The following is a 17,745-nucleotide window of genomic DNA, read 5'->3' as shown; positions in this document are numbered from 1 at the left end:
CCCTTCTGTATTTCCTTTGTCATGGCACTAAACCTGCTGTGCTTCTTGAACTTTATCTGAGTAAGTGCTGCATACTGTATTTATATCAGACACATTTTATTGTTTGCATTTTGGCTTTATGAAATGTCAGAATCAATCTTATACTAATGAAATGTTCAAATTTCATCTCAGCTATGAACATAGCTGCTAATCCTATAAGATGTTTACTTTCTGCCACTCTGGCTATGTATAGTAACAGAGAGTCTGCCAACTTAAGCACTGATGACAAACGTCTCCCTATTGCTTCTCAGTCTAATAAATGTTATTTCATTGAGCAAAGATTTAAAATTAATTAATTCAATGTCATTAAAATCCCTTGCAACCTTTGACAAGTTTGCTCTTACTGAAGGCCAGTACAAGTAGTTACCTGAATAAGCATGTGCCCCCAAAACCCACCCAATTCAGTAATTTTTATATTTTAATCTTACAATTTAACTTTAATCATTGTGGAATACAACTTCTAATGGCAGTAGCTAGGTTTTGGGCGGAAATGTGGAAGGAGAAAGTAGAGAGAAAGGTAGGCTGTATCAAATGATGAAAAACTGATAGGGAAGAGGTAAGCCAAAGGGCACTCACCAGAGTCCAACCTTCCTAGGAAATGATAGAGTGTAGGAAGGGAAGTAAAAACTTCCCAAGCCCTTCTTTAAAATTAATTTTAAAATTTCTCCTGTGGCATTCTCCAGGTGAGAGCTGTGTGATTCCCACCATGAAATCTCAGGCTGCATTCCTCATTGAAGGCTGTTGTCAAACAGTTCACAGCAGACTGTCCAGAGCGTTGGTGTGTTTGTGTGCACAGGGACATTTTTCACTTTTAGTTTCTAAGCTTCAGGCCCCGATTTTCCACATCCATGGCTCCTGAGTAGCTCTTGGCACCTTTGCAAACACCACCAAAAGCGTGCTCAGGCAGAATGGTGTATTTATTTGCACTGGCATAGTGCCTGAGGAATTACCCAAGAATAGGGCCCTGGTGTGCTGACCACCATAGAAAAAAGATCTCAACAAATGTTTCTCAGACTTCTGATGCCCAGGGAATACTTTGTTTTAGATGAGAATTGCTAGGGAGATGACAGATGGGGCCAAGCAGCCCTTACCCTGTGCAGCAGTCCTATGAATGGTCATTAGACCTGTCACAAAACACGACCAGGGCTCTTAGTCCTGCTGGGATCCTGAGTGGGGTTGAACAGGTTGAACAGCACACAACTGCCTTGCAAAATTTCCCTTGCAAAACCATTTAGGAATCATTGAACTTTCCCCCCCTCCCCATCCCCATGCTAGGGAGCAAGCTGATGAGGAAGAGGATGTAACACTCACAGGAACATTGTGGGAATATGATTTGGCACCTATCTTGTTCTGATGCAGATGAGAACAAAAGCTCAGAAGCAGCAGCCACTGCACGACTTGGTCCCTCTGACTGGTGCTGCACAGCTATTGACTGTGAAAAGAGGAGACCCATTTTCAGATGCTTTCCATAGAAGAGATACTATTCCTCATAGTTCTACTGATGGACAGCAACCAGCCAGGAATTATGTGATTTTTGCAGTTTAGGACCAGATTATAGCAGTATGATCTGATGTGAAACCTGGATGTGTTATATCTATTTCTGCACTTACTTAGGCAGTGACACTGATGCAGCAAAAGTACAAACATATTTTTAATTTTCTTGTATTTGAAGATCTTTGTCTCAGAAACCAACCTCTGGTGTGGCCAGTGGAGACCCTGTTAATTCACCTCCCTTAAACTGATCAGGATTTACAGTATTTGTGTCTTCCTTGTTCCAGGGTGAACAAGGAAGGTTCACTTTTCTAGGTGACCCTACACTGCCTTTCATGTTTTCAGAAAAAGGAGCCTAGATTTAAAAAATGTGAGATTTATTCATAGTGTATGTCCATAGTTATCAAACTCCATGAATAACAGCAGCCCATGGGCCTGCGTTCCTGTGAATTAGTTGTGTTTTCCTCTTGTGATAGACTTGTCCTCATCTGATTCTCATCCCTGTTGAGACTAGTGGAGTTTCTATAAACTTTAAAGTGTCTTATTTTGGTATCCCTGAAGGATTTATCATCAAATCCATGTCAAAGCATGACAGAGAAGTGCTGATCAAGTAAATGATGTTTCCTGTGATGACATGGGACCAAATATACCTTTCTACTGTGCAGAACTCAAAATGATCATTAAGCAGTCTGTAGATTTATGAACTCACACCTCAGGGTCTCAGGCAGAAAGGTGTCATCCCTCAATGCCCAATTGAGATCCATTTTCTATTTAGTATTTTTAACCTTCTCCTTCTGTTTAGTTCCTGCTCTGCCACTTAATGTAATGCCTGTTTATTGCAGACTGCTTTTAGTTTGGTCCTTTTAAAAGCTCCCTGAGGCACGATGATGCCTAGAAATTAATGTATTCCCTTCCTGCACATCAAGCAGATGTGTGTATATTGAGTTAGTGTCTCTAGTGTTTAGCTAATTTCTTTTCAGAGCATAGTTGAATCACTGCTACATACCAAACCCATTTGTGGCCTTTCCTCAAACTATTGGGCTAGGTAGATTTATGTACACAGTATTTTCAGCTTTAACCGCAAAGCACTTGTGTGACTTGCAGATTTTTATAAAATCACTAGTCCTAAATATGCTACAGTACTGGAGGGCAGTGCTCCAGGTGCTGAATGTGGCTGGATTCAACAGGAGTGTGCATAAGGCAGCCTTTGCATTCCGAGACCTTGAAGGGGTTTTCTCTGTCATCTTTGCCCACCCATCTATTTCTCACTGGTTAGAATGGAAGTTGTCTTTGAAAAGATTATTGCTGGTTGAAAAGCTGAGGACTTTGGTTAAGCATCCTTGCCAAGGAAGTAACATGTATTCCAGCTAACTGTACAGCCAGGTTAGGGTAACTCTTGTTTCTCCTTCTCTAAGTGAAAGAAAATACTCTCCTAAAGTTTACACTACACAAAGCCAAGATTGTTACTTCTAAACTGTGGTTGAGGTCACTCATTTTACCTGTAAATGGCAATGCCTTATTTTCCATCAGAAAATGGAAGTCTCTCTCCACATATCTGCAGATCTTCTTTGTATCAGATCCCCTTTTGCTGAGGCAGTCACCAGAAGTAACTCTTTGGAAGAGCATTAGTCATGTCCTACTCCTCCAGCCTTACCATAAAGCAAAGTGCCATCATATGCAGAACTGAAAATGCCAACTTCAGGTTTCATTGTGTTTAGCAAGGTAAGACATCACAAGCACGATTTCCTGAAAATCCCCCCAGCCCCTTGTGGTAGACAAAGTACCCTTTCCCACTGCACCAAAAAGACTCAGCTGTTCAAGTAAAGTCTTTTAAAAAATATAGATTTATTTTAAGCACATGAAACATAAGGATAGGCACAATTATATACAGAGAAAGATTAAACATGGCAATGAGCTTATGGCCAGATAATGCTTAGAGGCAGAGGTTATCATTTCACATATGAAAACCTGCTGAAAACTGGTTATTACTGGTACTAGACTCTATAAGCTTTGCTCATCTCTGTTTTAATTTGAAAATATCTTGTCTTTTCATACCTTCCAAATTTTTATTTAGAAGTATTTGCATAACTACATATATATTTTAAATACTGTATAAAGTGCATTCAGATGAAGGATGGAAAAAGGTAAAGAAAGGCCCAATTTCCAGTGCACTAGAGAGGACTGAGGCAAAACATACTCAAATCATTGACTGGAAAGAGCTTGGTTTTGAACCAAACCCTAAAAACACACTGAGTAATGGCACAGTAATGCAAACATGGTTTCTAGGAGACAACTTTAGAGTAGATACTAAGTAATAGAACTATGGCTTGACAGCATATTTGCCTTTTAAATTTTGCAGAGCAAGGTCACATTCCTCTCTTGATAATTGCTAGAAGAAAAAATATGCTGGAGTTTGAAATGTTCCTCCTACTGTGATCCTGAACAGTTGTTACTGTAAACAACATTCTATTTATTTTGAAATAGTCCATTAATTCTTAGGTCTTACTGTCTGCATTTTCCTGTAGACTGAGCTGCTATCTTGGAAATCCAATTAGTTTTCTGTTGTTAGAAGTGCAGCCATTTCCACCTTTACCTGGCCTTTAAGCCTGAAGTTGTTTCTGCTAACATCAGTGAATCAGCATGTCTTGTTCAGAAGCTTAAGTCTGCCGGTTCACAAGTAGTTAAGGGAAATCTAAGGACAGCCAAAACCCACCAGCTTCAGCTCTCAGCTTCCTGTAACTCATTTCTGTATCTCAGAAACCTGAGAAAGGCTAATGGATATTGCAAATTAAAACACTCTGGCATAATTTTTTTCCCTTAAATCATACTGGGTACGTAGAGGACCCAGCACCAAAAATTCCACTTGTTTTTAGACAAGTGGACTCCTCAGTCTCCATTCTGAGAGGCCACTGCAGTGCTGGAGCTTCTTACCCCCCTTAGCACAGCTGTTACTTTTGTGAAAGCGTGAACTTGGAAGACACTGAACAACATTGCCAGTGTTGTGATATGGACATTAAGGATAGAACAGTGGTTTTTCCCTTACACTCAAACAGGAATAACTCCTCCTGATATGAAAGTAAAAAAAGAAACTTTTTTTTTTTTCAACTGTAACTTCCATTTCAATTTTACATCAATTGTGCTTATGAACAGCTAGGGAAAAAATCTTGTAGAATTCAAAAGCTGAAATTCAGTCATCCTTTTTGTCAGAGGTACTTGAGCTATCCTCTTCAGTGCCTTCAGGACAGACTTTATTTCTTGCAGTTGGTGTTATTTCTGAGACCAGGGTTGTGCTCCTGACTGGGCTGTGTTTGCTTTCGAGTGACTCACTGTCCTGCTCATCTGACAGATCTACCTGGTGTCTCTGTAGATCCAGGTATGTAGTAAACAATGAGGCATATTCTGGATGCTTGAGTGCAAAATTCTTGAACTCATCTGAAAAACATTTAAAAAATAGATCCTACAGTGTAGAATCAGAGAAAATTTCAGTGCCTGCTTCTTTTACTGAAGCTGATCTCCAGTTTGTTTCCTCTGAAGAATCTCATGAGTATCACACAAGTATCTAGGTCTGTGCTTCAACAGTTCTCCCCGGGAACAAGGTATGAGAACCATCAGAGGATTCCAGGGAGGAAGAAAAGGAAACTCACTGTCAATATGACTATCAAAGTATTCTCCATTACAAAAGGGCTTAACTTACCATAGGACAACTTCCCGGTTTCATCTGCATCTATTTCTTTAAAGAGCACAGAAACATCAAGCTCAGGCAGCCCCAGTGCTGACTGAATGATAGAAGCAAACTCCTTTTCCGTTATAGTGCCGTCGTCATCCATGTCAAAGAGCTGGAAAAGACACAACGTGTACAAATACTTCAGCATCAGTTTGCCTGTGGACCTTCTGTGCACATCAGCCACCCACACTGGCTTTCTAGTATTCAAGAGGTTATCTGTAAACAATGCCTGGGATTTCAGGAGACCTGCTGCATCCCTGCTACTTTCTCTTCCAAAAGATTTTACGTGTTTTCTCTGGAACAAGATTAAGCAGACACTTAGCAGAGCAATATACATGCTACAGCTGGGATTTGAACATTCTGCAAAAACAAACAAACCTCACAGCATTAGTTCAGTGATAAAACTAATACAAAACTGATAAAAAATAAGCAAAGGTTTATGTTTATGGTCACCATGAGCTATGCTAAGGCTCCACTGGATTCAGCCTCTCTATACTGGAATATCTTGGGTTGTAGTCCTCATTTTCATTAGGTTATGGCACATCCCTTATCAGATTAAACTTACCATAGTTTATGTTCTGACATAAAATACCTGAAATTTACTATATGTGATTGGTCACCCACTAAGGAATTATTGTAGTTAACAAGGAATTTTGGTTCCTGGAATGCAGGCAGTGGATGCACGCTGATCATCCCATCCTTCCCAGCACAGTGACAGTAAACATCTGCTATGAATCACCCCTTGAGAAACACAAGGGATGGATGGCTGTAATTCTCAATACTTGCTACAGGCAAACTTCCTCATTGTGAAGGAAAGAACATTTAATGGCAAAGAAAAAAAAGTAGCAAAAGGAAACCCATAGTTCCATTTCAGACTGAAACAGGCTTTTACCAGCTGAACCAGTTGCTTCCTGCTGAAACTGGATATTAAAACAAATTACTAATTTTATAATCAGTGTACCTGTTAAGATACTGGACAGTATAGTCTGGAGTCTGGAAAACAAAACAATGAAACAGCAATAATAGCTGCTATTCCTGCAATAATTCCTTCTTCATAGGAATCTGTACTGATAAAACATCCCTAAAAAAGCATAAATCACTTTTCACAGTTGTAGTGCTTATCTAAAAAGAAGCCAGTGGATTGCCATAAAAATTCTAGTACTTCCCAAGTACACATCAATGCTAAAAAGTGCCCAGTTTAAGATGAACATGACCCATATCTCAATATATTGCTCCATATGGTTCATAAGACCAGATTAATGGGTAAAGTAACTGAATCTGTGTCAAAGAGCTACTAAAAAATAAGGCAAGGATGCACAGCCTGGCCATCCCTGGTCATGTACTGCCTCCCTGTACCTGAGATGTGAAAGGAGCTATTGCACCATGTCAGGACACCATAGTACCAGCCACCAGTTCTGAGATGCAGCTCAATTTTGGATGTGCCAGTCCTCAATTTTTTTTTTCCTTGATTTTTTTTTCCCTCCTCTTTGTTAAGAACAACGACTCTAGTGAGGCTTGACCCATGAGAGGATATTACTCCATCTATTGTGACTTTGAAGAATCACAGGAGAAAAAAACCTCAGGCAAAAAAACCACAAGTGCTGCTGAATCATTTTTGGAGTTAGGCTGCCAAGTTACATATTCATTAGTGCCTTCACACAGCTTTTGAAACCGTTTTCTATGATGCCTGCAATTCTTCCCCTCTCCTTTACACTCTAAATGTCAATTGGTTTAAGAGTATTACTCACATTTGCATAACAGATTGAAGCTATAAACTTATGATTTGAAAGGTAACAGACTTACAGTCAGTCTTGATTTGTCAGGTTTGCAGATTTACACTAAATTGAACTTACCTTAAATGCCATCTGAATAGTCTCCTCTGTGTTGGCTGGGTTACAAAGAATAGACAAACCAATTACATATTCTCTGAAGTCAATGGTGCCATCTCCATTCTGTAACCAAAACATGCATGGCAATAGTTACAGTTAATACTGCAAATCCCTTTAAAAGCTGTTGTGTAAATCAAATACACAACATGCACTAATACAGTTTACAACACCCACCAGAGGTATTTGTTCTTCCTGGAAAAAACACTAACAGCTCACTGAATACGTAATACTAAGGCTGGAGGGGCAATATATGTATTTTCAATAGCTAGAAATTGGGTATCCATTTCTATCTTATAAACATACAAACAAAAAAAAAATGAAATCAACTCAAAAGTTTTTCTTCACCATATGACCTTCAGGAAGGCTCTAGGATGAACTGGAATACATGTGTTTAAGGTAACTGTAAGAGTGCATGCAGCACTTGCACTTGCTGAAGTTCAGAGACCAATGTAACGTTCAGAATAAACAGGCCAACAGAGAGGCTGTTGTTTTGAGTTCAAACCTTCAGCAATAACATATATGCCAGTGAAAGGACAAACAAATCTACTTGGTCTGTCTTAAACTTTTCTTTGAAGCAAATGCACTGCCCCACGTGCTATTTTGAAGCCAATAAACTGTCCTACCTTTTAAGCCAGAAAGGCGAGGAATTCATTGGAACAGCTTCTCTGATAATTCCAGTTTTGATGTGGATGAACATTTCAATGTGATAACTACAAAGCTACATCAACAGAACATTTGAAGTTTGCTTTGATGGGATTTGTGAATAATTTTATGTAAGCTGCATTATATTTGCAAATAGGGAAAATGGCAGATGCCTGTTGAAATCAGTAGTGTTCCTGTCACCACACTGAAAGTTTCTTGAGTGTTTTGGGAAACATCTGTCTGGGGAAAAGCCATCTATAAGTGTTACATGGTGGGACACAGAGCAGTTAATGACAGCATAGCAGAGATGACTTGTAGCTCATCATTTGGAACCTTCACAATAAGGGCATTCATCAAAAACGTTTTAAAAACAAACTTAAGTATAAAGCAGAGTTCCCTTTGTGGATAATGTGCTGTGCACTTCAAGAGGAAAAACATTTTTTTAAGAAGTGGAGTCCCTACGTCTGAGAACAGCACAGAACTTTTTTAGCCAAGTGAGAGAGGGGTGGTCTCCTGGGTAAATCTGTAGCAAACAGCCAGATCTGGATTCTATTTCTGGCTCTCCTACCAACTTCTAATGCCCACTTGAGCATACCAACCTTAACCTTTCTGTTCTTGGTTTCCTGCTGCTGGCAGTGCAGTGTGCCAGGGGAGAATACTAAGGCTGCTCTGTAGAGTGCTTTGAAAATCCTGGGTGCTATGAAACAGGGATTTTAGTAATTGAATTTAGCTTTTAAGATAGTTCTTCATTAACAAAATACATGTAATAATGTGTTCAGTACTAACTTTTCATCATCAAGCTGTACATTTAACAGGATTTAAAACTGTTAAGGTACAATTTTATTTAGCCTTCAAAACCAATGCAAGACTCTTTTGCACAGACAACTGTTATCTTCTTTATACTGATGCTCTAACCAATCTTTGAACATCTTGTACTTTAAAAACCCCTGAATTTCAAGGAAACTTTTTAGCAAAGTTATGAATAAGATATGAACTTTTAAGTTACTTGCATGTGTGTCTAAGGGATATAACTTTTGACAGTTTTTAATCATTAGAAAAGGACAATGTTCTCTCATAAATGCTGTTTTATTTACAAATCTGCTGTCATTGTGGTGCAGAGCTGGACTTTAAGTATTTTGATTACATTGTAGTTCTCAGAGATAACAGATCTAACTTTAAAGTGTAACATTACAAACATAAACTTTTAAAACAACTGAAGAAAGAGTGTAAATAATAATTGTTCAAAGTTCCATAGAATATTATTTTTGGACAGTTTTGTAGAATGTATTCTTAGCAAAGGATTGTTTGATGTGACTAGAATATTTTTTTAAAATTTATTTTTAAAGTTAAGAATATGCATCACAGGAAAAGAACGGGGAAGTAAACTTTAACTAAAATAATCTAATTAAAAACAACTTCTGAAAGAAATTAGCACAGCTGTGGCTGTACATGGAAAAATGACACGAAAAATGACAAAATAAGGGTTATATTACTTTCATTAAAGTGCTAAAACCCAATAATCAAAACTGAGTGCAGTTTGACGCATAGAACTCAGCCATTTTAGTAGGAAATAAAGTTACTACGCTTGCAAGATCATGTTGTGACTAGCTTTACTAAGCCCTAGGATGCTGGCTAACTCCCAAATGCTCTGGCATTTTGGTTAAGGAGAAATGATGGGGTTGTCGCTCGTAAAAAGGGACGGGAGTTGAACTGAAAATGCAGGAAAACCTTCAGTGCTTGTGGAACACCACAGCGAAAAAGCACTTGCAACTGTCTTTCTACACACATCTAGTAGCTGTGTTTGCAGCCTATGTACCCAAGAATATGTTAAGAAAGCAACATGTGAGCTGAGCTCCAATTCTCTAAATGGCAAAGTGGAACATCAGAATTTAGGTATTTGTATTTATGTTACATAAAATAATCAAAACATAGAGTAACCTTAACAACTCTTGTTTCTTTTAAGCAAATTAGTTTCCTGCTACTCTTTTCACTATAGCATGCTATGGTAACTAGGATTTTGTTTTTGTGTTTTTATATAATACAGTAAATCTAAGAAAAACAAGAAAGTTGCATTGTCATAAGCATACTCCACTTAGTTCTGCAACAAGGACTGCAAGACAGATACAGTACAAAGTACTACTGCATCAATACTTTTTTCTCTTCTATGTAAGGCAACAGGAAAAATCAAGTATGTATTGTGTGTGTGTGTCTGCCATTCGTAGCAGGTAAATAAATTATTAGGTAAATAAACCCTCAGTCACTTACAGGGTTACCACAGAGAGCTAAAACTAATGGGACCATTTGGGGAGGAATTGCAGATGCAGCTCTCGTGTTCATATCCAGGCTCATCATGTAAGAGGCTATTGCTGTAACTCTCAAATTCCCATCACCTGTTGCTACTTGCAAGTTCTAATCAGTCAGAAAGGGAAATCCTGAAACCAACCTGGTAGGATTGGTTTCACCTGCAGGTATCACACTTTACCTCGTGCTCACTTTTCTATTACTCAGGGCCCAAATGGCACTATGTGTTTTTCCACTGGATAACTGGGAGTGGGGTGAATGCCATTAGGAAGGAACTGACCTCTTTCATCACAGCTTGGGCCAATATGAATCTTTTTCTGTTACTCAGTTTGCTATTAAACAAAATGCAGGAGGAAAAAAAGTCTGGGCAAAAATTATAAGTTATTTTCTCCTAAGTTTCAAGTAAAAGGCTTCTCTAAGTAGACCAGGGAGGACTTATCATCAATCTGGGAAATACTATTTGCTAAGTGTAACTGCAAGATTTAGAAATCAAAGCTAAGGAAGTTTCCAAACAAAACCAAACCACATACTCCATTAACATGCAGATGCCCTGCAGGTATTGTGTGGTGTTTCTCAGTGAGTCACCCCAGACAATTTTCATTTAAAGCAGCAGTGCCTGCTGAGAAATTTTCCTTGTGCAAGAGCTGTTTTGATCAACTGTGTAATCCTTAATTCAAAGAAATGTATCTTTGAGAGTTCATGTTATTCCATTTTTTTTTTCTCAAAAGTTGACATCTTAGCCAAAACTACATAACAAACCAGAATAGGATGCTGTATCCTGATGAAATTTAACTTGGATAGCCAGAGGTTGATTTGGGCTAGCTGTCTGCTATGTCACTGCATCATTACAGCAAATTTCTCTAAATATAAATGTAGTAATTTAAGCTGTTTGCATTATAACTATACTAAAGCTTGAAGGAAAGAGAGAAAAGATTAGTTCCTAGAATTGTAGGAAGGAGAAAACTGGTGTAAAAGTAGCCTCAGACAAGCTTTCAATTTTGCCCTGGCCAGCAGGTAGAACTGACAATACAACTCAGGTTTTGCTTCAGCAGCCAAGCATGAAAAGCAGTAGTAGGAAGGAAATTAAATGATTATGTAAATTCCCTGGTCATTACAGTTATTGCAGCTCTAATGTTTTTCCCCTGTTAGAAATAACTACATGACTCTACCACTGATTGCCTTCAGGTAAACAGACTTTTATTCAAGCTTAGTGACTGCTGACAAATCAGAACAGCAACATCAACACCAGATTTAGGAGCTTTTTATATAATAGTTATATTCATACACAAGCCACTTTACGTAAAGAAATAGCGGAGCTTTGATCCTTTCAATATATTCCCTCTCTTTAAAAGTCCAGAGTTAGTTTTCTGAGACAGGCTTATGTCCAGATGACAACTTACACAAACCCTTCAGAAAAGCAGAGTAATGCATGCACAAGAGGAATCACAACACTTGAAGCTGGGCCATCTACCACTAGCTCCATCTGCCTTAGAACAAGGAAAAGACCACAGTTCTACAGCACAGGATTGTAGCCTTCCCTGTGTATCTTCCAGACGAAGCTTGTTCTTCTCTGCTATGCCTTCAGGAATACATGGTCAGCTGCAGCCAGTCCTCAATGGTCACCTGGATCTGTCCACTTCCATCTCGGTCCAGGGACTTGAAGGTGCGGAACATCCCGTCCAGCCGCACCAGGCAGCTGATGAAGCTGTTGAAGTCCATGCTGCCGTCCTCCTCGGCGTATCTGCGCACGATCACCTGGCGCAGTTCTTCTTTCAGGTGGAACCCTGCAGCCTTCAAGGCGTTTGGCAGCTGAGCTCTCCCAAGAGTGCCTGACTGATCAGTGACATACTGCTTGTACACACACTGCCATTTCTTGATGTTGTTCCACAGGTACTTAAACTTTTCAAAGCCCAGTTTGCCGTTTGTGTCACAGTCCATGACGGCTACCATGCTACGGCACGTGTCTAAGCTGAAGCCATCTGTCTTCAAGTCTTGATGTCTGGAAAGAACTTTGTTCAGGATGTTCCTCAGCTCTGTGGCACACACTTCCATATCATCTCCAGCCAGCTGGGCAAAAAGGCGACGAAACTGCCTGATCTCCTCGCTCTCATAAGCTTCCACATTCGTAAAGTGATTGCGAGGAGGTGGAGGTGGCTCTGGATTATACTGAGCTGCTGCTTCACTTATAAGATTGACAATACCTCCGACGAGTCCTCCAATATTCCCTCCGTGTCCACCACCTCCTGTTAGGAGACCTCCAAGGCCACGTGCAAGGCTCCCTCCATGACCACTGCCACTTCCTCCGCTCAGCAAAGCTTTAGCAAGGAACATCGTCAAGATTTACTGAAGGGAGTCAGAGATCCAGGGCTTCTGTAACTCTCCGAAGCTGTATTGTGTCTGACTTGGGCGTGGGCAAAACACAGCTTATCTGCATGCTTAGACTTCACCAGGTCTGTGCATGTCTCTGGCTGCCAGTTAGGTTTCGTTGGTTTCTGTCAGGTGATGATACACCTGTTTTTCTTCTTTTCTTCTTTGCATGGTTAGCTTTACATGATTTAAGGAATCATTTTAGAGAAAAGAATGATGAGGCTGAAAGCCACAGAGCAGAAGTCTCAAAATGCCTGTGCTCATACCTGAAGCAATTTGAAAAGAGCCCTGCAACATGAGCGTGACTGATCCTCAGGTACACTGATCTCCTTAAAGATGAATGCAGCCTTGCTCCTGTCCTTGCAATCTTTCATCCCTTCAACTTTTTAGTGAATTGAGCCTTACTTTGCTAGTTCTAGTCACTGGTGCTGTTGTGCCACATAAAGAAAATGAAGGGAGTCTTCTTTGCTCTTATTCTGGTTGCCACACCACATTTCTGATGTATGTACTGTCCTTCAGGACTCCAACTACAGGCTCAAAGGAGCCAATGGCCCAAGATGAGGAGGCAAGAATGATGAAAAGATGAGGACCCAGCTCTGCTAGACCTTCAATGCACTCAGCAATTCAGGAAATACATTTGACTCTTCCCTATTTTAAAGCTTGTAAAAACTTTCTATCTGGAAAAATCCTGAAACTGTTTTAATGGGCATTTACAACACAATGACCTGCTAAGGACAGGTGTGCTGCTAAAATAAACTTGATCAGCAAGAGTGATGCTGAGTTGGGAAAGCTCCTATGGTAAGAGAAAACCCCCAGTTCATAAGTGCTTGCAGGACTGCAACATGCTGCTTGCACTGCAGCACATGCTGGGTGCCTAGAAGATGAATTCTGTGCCTGCTCTATTCACTGATGCTTCTGGTATAGTCAGAAGGGCATCCACAGAGCAATTTTTGTCATCCTCAGAGAGAAGCAGAAAATGGGAGAGATTGGCACTGACCATGGGAGAAAGCCTAAATGATCACATTAATGCACGGCCCCCTTTATGGCTGCAGGAGGCCACAGGAGTTAGACTCTTTAGGCAAGAGGAGTCCCTCTGAACTCTAACAGCACCCTTCACAAACACAGCAGGAACACTAGTGTTCTAGTTAACACTGTAGTTAGATTCACTCTGCCTTAAATGATCTACTTACAACTATATCAGTTAATTAAGCTGTCATAAGTACATAACTACACACATGAATACGTAAGCTCAAAATCTGGGCTAGGCAAAAAGAAATATTCAGCCACTACCAGCATGGAGATTATTGTCTGATACTGGTGCAGCAACTTGGTCCAAGAGATGGCTGCCATGTCCCAAGACACAAACTGACCACTGTTTTTACATCAAAACTTACGAAGGAAACTCTAAGAGTCACCTATCTTGCCTACAGGAATTGTTAACCAAGAAGCATTTACTGGACATAATGAATTAAATATCCTTTTGGGATGTGATTTCTAACAAAATATTGTCAACAAGTCAGTTAACCAGCTACTCACCCTGTCAAAGAGTAGAAACAGCTCTTTGAGGACATCTGTAACAGGCAGCTTCAAGTAGTCCGCAAACTCTTCAATTCCAATTCTTCCCCCTTTGGAAGCACTTGCAATAGCAGCAAAAGTATCCAACTGCTCTCTGACATGTTTCCATTTTAGGCTATGCAAACATGAGGGAGAGAAGATATTTCTATACAGCAGTTCTTGGACAGATGGAATTTCAGTAGGAGTGATCACAGTGTTCAAAGACAAAAGACTGCCAAACAGAGCATGTGTGCACTGCATCTCTAATGCTATACTTCAGACTGGATATTTTATATTAAATCAGCAATTAAGGACTGATCCCCCTGGTTATTAATATTAAAAGCAGGCAGTTCTATGCTTGGGTATGTCAGACTTCCATAGAGTAACTTCCCAAACCTAGAATCATCTGTTCAATTACTGGGCTACTCTAGCAGAGAGCTTTTCATTACCATAAATTCAGGTGTAGCATCACTTTGCTGCATCATGCTCTAGGGTGAGTATTTCCCTAAGAGGAAGCAGATCTCAGCTCTATTAGCAGACTCTCTACCCTAACACCAGCATCACAACAGCCTCAGAAGTATCTGATCTCTGCAGAAATACACCACTGCACCTCAGTAAGAATGATTAGTATTGCCAAGTAACTCTCCCAAACAGTTTGACATTATTTATGATTTAGCAAATAAATAGTAAGTCAAGATTCACTGCACACATAATTCAGATTTTCCCACAACCATGCCAGGTTATTTGATGGAGTTACTGTATGGTTACGTGGTTCAGCCCTCAAATTCCACTGTATCCAGTCAGAAAAAGTTGACATCACTAGTGACACATGGCTGCACAATACAACTAAGAGCAGTAAACCACTGGTTGAAACCTCAGGCTGGAGAGGGTTTTTACTTCCTGCCACATGCTGCCAGTGCCTCTCCACTAAAGCAATTTAAATTTGCATCAAGTGCTTAAAATAGGTACTGCTCTACCTTCCTCACCCTCTGGTGAGATAATTCCATAAAAGATTAGAAAAATGTATTTTTCCTCTTGCAACATTGCCCACAAAAATTACTTGGGATTAATTCTTACTAGGATTTTTCTCATCTCTGATTGCCACGTAATTTATATATGTAAATGTATATATGTATGCATAAATACACAATATTACACAAGGCCAAGTCAGTTGTCAGGTAATTTATCCTTTTGTAGATGGCTGGTGATACCTGCAGCACTGTAGTAATTATCTGCAGTAATTAGCTGCTACCAACAGCTAAACTTCCCTTACTTGAGTTTCTTGCTAATTTTGGTGAACTCCACCAGCCCAGCTTCCATGGGTAAAGTCAGCTGTCCTGCTGAAATCATCAGTCTGCAATCTTCAAAAGTGTGATCAGTGACTGGCACATTCAAAGCACTGAAACAAAATTCAGGAAAAAGAAAAATCAATTTCTTCAACGAAGATAACTCTTTGTCAACTGTTTCCCTTCTCTAACATGCAAAACAAATGATAATTCATTCTTTCACTGCTTCAAGTAGGACGAAGCAATACATCCTATTTTGTGTAACTGTGAAACCAAGTTATGGCAGTGTCATGATGTTTTACGATTTACAACCTTGTAAATGCAGCCCTGTAACCTTGAAGAATGAACCACCTACTTAGTCTCACCAAGCAAAAAGAGAGAAATTTATTCCAGTTTTCTATGAATTGAACATACTCTGTTTCAATGTAAGACAACCTCCCTTATGCTCCATGTAAAAACGATCAGGTTGTTCTAGTATAGAAATTTGATATCTTTTAGTGAAAATCTAGAGCAATTTCTACATATAGTACCTGGGCCTTGAATAAATTTCACTTTATGGCTAGGATATATATGGAATTTCTGGATATAAAGGAACAATTCTCAAAGATTTAACCGGTGACTGCTTACGTTGCCATGGTTTGTCGGACTCTGTAGGCAAAAAGAATGGGATCGTTCTTTTCTTCCTCAGTAGGAACGTGAACAGGCAGAAACTGAAAGGGATGAGTTATCCAATCAATTCAATAGTCCCCACTTTATTAGCAACATGAACAGTTTCTTATTATTGTTTGATGGGGGAAAAACAGGAGAAAAAAAATTAGCCATGCAATGAAGGAACTGGGCACTAGAGGTCTCAGCCGCCTTAGGAACAGCTCTGGCTCTTCCACCCTCACCACACAAATGAGATTTAGTCCAAAACTACCTCTAAAGGATTGGTAGGAGTTTCTTAAATATGAAAAATCAACCCCCCAGGGAAGTAAAGTATAATAAATGCAGACTTTGTTAGAAGACTAAATGATGCACTGGTAAGAATGTGAGTTTGAAATACTACCACTCCTTTTCAAAGATCCTTTGTAAGTGATATTATATTGCAGAGTTACATACACTGCAATAGTGTATGTAAGAGTTTTAATGTTTTTAAATACACACTGCAGTCCCACCTTGTACCTGTTAATTGTATCTGTCAGCATGTGACTGATAAGTTTCCTGTACATTTTTCCTCCATGACAAAAACGTTAAGGAATTATAGTTCTGAGTTGTAAGGAGCACATTAAATGGATGTAATACTGTAAAATTTCAGAACTCCAAGCAGAGAGTAAAAAATCCCAACCACCTTCTCTCCTCCTACATCTAGAAAACACCCCAGATATCTAAATGGCAATATGTTTACTGTTCAGGATTTATTCAATATTAATATGTAAGAAGTTCAAGTACCTTTTCACTAAATTATCCTATAGAGGAACTACTCTCTATTGCAGTGTGAACCAGCATCTGTTTGCTAAGCAGTGTGTGTGAAGGAGTATTTTGCTCTTTCTACTTCAGTCTAAAGTGTTTGCTCACAGCTCTGTTTCCTGTGCCTCTTCTCAGCTATGGTTATCATTTATCTGAGTTCTGCTGCTCCCCACCCTGCAGTCTTACCCTGAATTCCTAGAATACAGCAATTCCAAAATTAGATGTTGCTCATGAATCACTGGAAGACACAACTGCCAATTATGTGTCAATATGTTTCTTCAGTTATATTGCAGCTGCTTGTGATGTACTAATATAGTGGTAACTGTCCCATATAAATGCAGGCTATCCTGAACAGCCTTTTAATGTTTGTTTTTAAGGAATGCTTCCTCTTCCTGATTAAAACCAGTAAGTTTATGGAATTGGTTATCTGTCAAATAGCCATAACAATTTTCTGTTTATACTTAAAAGCTGTCTCCCCTGTAAGGAAAGCAGGGCTCCTGCTGTTCACATGAATGCTTGAGATTTCATTCCTTCTGCAAGCAGTTGCCAGCTCTGCTCAAGCTCTGACACAGGTCCCTGCTTATCACAATTCCCCTTCAGAAATCACATAACTCTTAAATTGTGAAGGCCCAGGCACAATGTACAGACACAAAAAACTGTTGTCACTGGGTGAGATGAAGTCAACTCTAAGAAGTTTATGCAACTGTGGGTCATGGTCTTGAAAGTGGTCATTACATCACTTGAGGCTGAGGTCTTGCTCAGAGAGTAATGTAACTTTCTGGCAGGTTAAACACCACCTCCATCCCCTTCAGAAAACCCACCTACAATTATTCACAAAACCTGTTTGCCAGAAACCCCAGCTGGGGAGGAAGAATTTTGTTTCTTGACGTCCTGTGGTGGCATGATCTCACACACACACCCAGCTGCTTATCTGCTGAGGAGTAGTAAGTAAACCTTCCCTGTCAAATCGCAGTCCTGTAAGAAAAATTCCTCACAGCTCTTT

General features: G+C 39.7%; 2 protein-coding genes across 2 annotated transcripts in view; both read right to left on the bottom strand.

Annotated features, from left to right (window-relative positions):
• Positions 1-3,356: 3,356 nt before the first annotated feature.
• Positions 3,357-17,745, bottom strand: part of LPCAT2 (lysophosphatidylcholine acyltransferase 2) — a 31,523-nt gene continuing 17,134 nt past the window's right edge. The window contains exons 9-14 of the mRNA XM_064671184.1: positions 15,921-16,003; positions 15,281-15,406; positions 13,990-14,143; positions 7,108-7,206; positions 5,225-5,366; positions 3,357-4,962 (exon numbers count right to left, since the gene is read on the bottom strand). Of these exons, the coding sequence (XP_064527254.1) occupies positions 4,718-4,962; positions 5,225-5,366; positions 7,108-7,206; positions 13,990-14,143; positions 15,281-15,406; positions 15,921-16,003 (849 nt within the window). The 3' untranslated portion in view covers positions 3,357-4,717. The remainder of the gene's footprint in view (positions 4,963-5,224; positions 5,367-7,107; positions 7,207-13,989; positions 14,144-15,280; positions 15,407-15,920; positions 16,004-17,745) is intronic.
• On the bottom strand, positions 11,529-12,513 carry CAPNS2 (calpain small subunit 2). Its single transcript, XM_064671186.1, has one exon. It carries the CDS (start codon positions 12,415-12,417, stop codon positions 11,668-11,670), a length of 750 nt encoding a protein of 249 aa, XP_064527256.1. The 5' UTR covers positions 12,418-12,513; the 3' UTR covers positions 11,529-11,667.

This window comes from Pseudopipra pipra, chromosome 14 (genome assembly GCF_036250125.1).
Source record: "Pseudopipra pipra isolate bDixPip1 chromosome 14, bDixPip1.hap1, whole genome shotgun sequence".
NCBI lineage: Eukaryota > Metazoa > Chordata > Aves > Passeriformes > Pipridae > Pseudopipra > Pseudopipra pipra.
This window is presented reverse-complemented; position numbering and strand designations above follow the sequence as displayed.

Bases quoted from the DNA above. Each gene is read 5' to 3' on its own strand.
- CAPNS2 (XM_064671186.1), bottom strand. From the start codon at position 12,417: ATGTTCCTTGCTAAAGCTTTGCTGAGCGGAGGAAGTGGCAGTGGTCAT.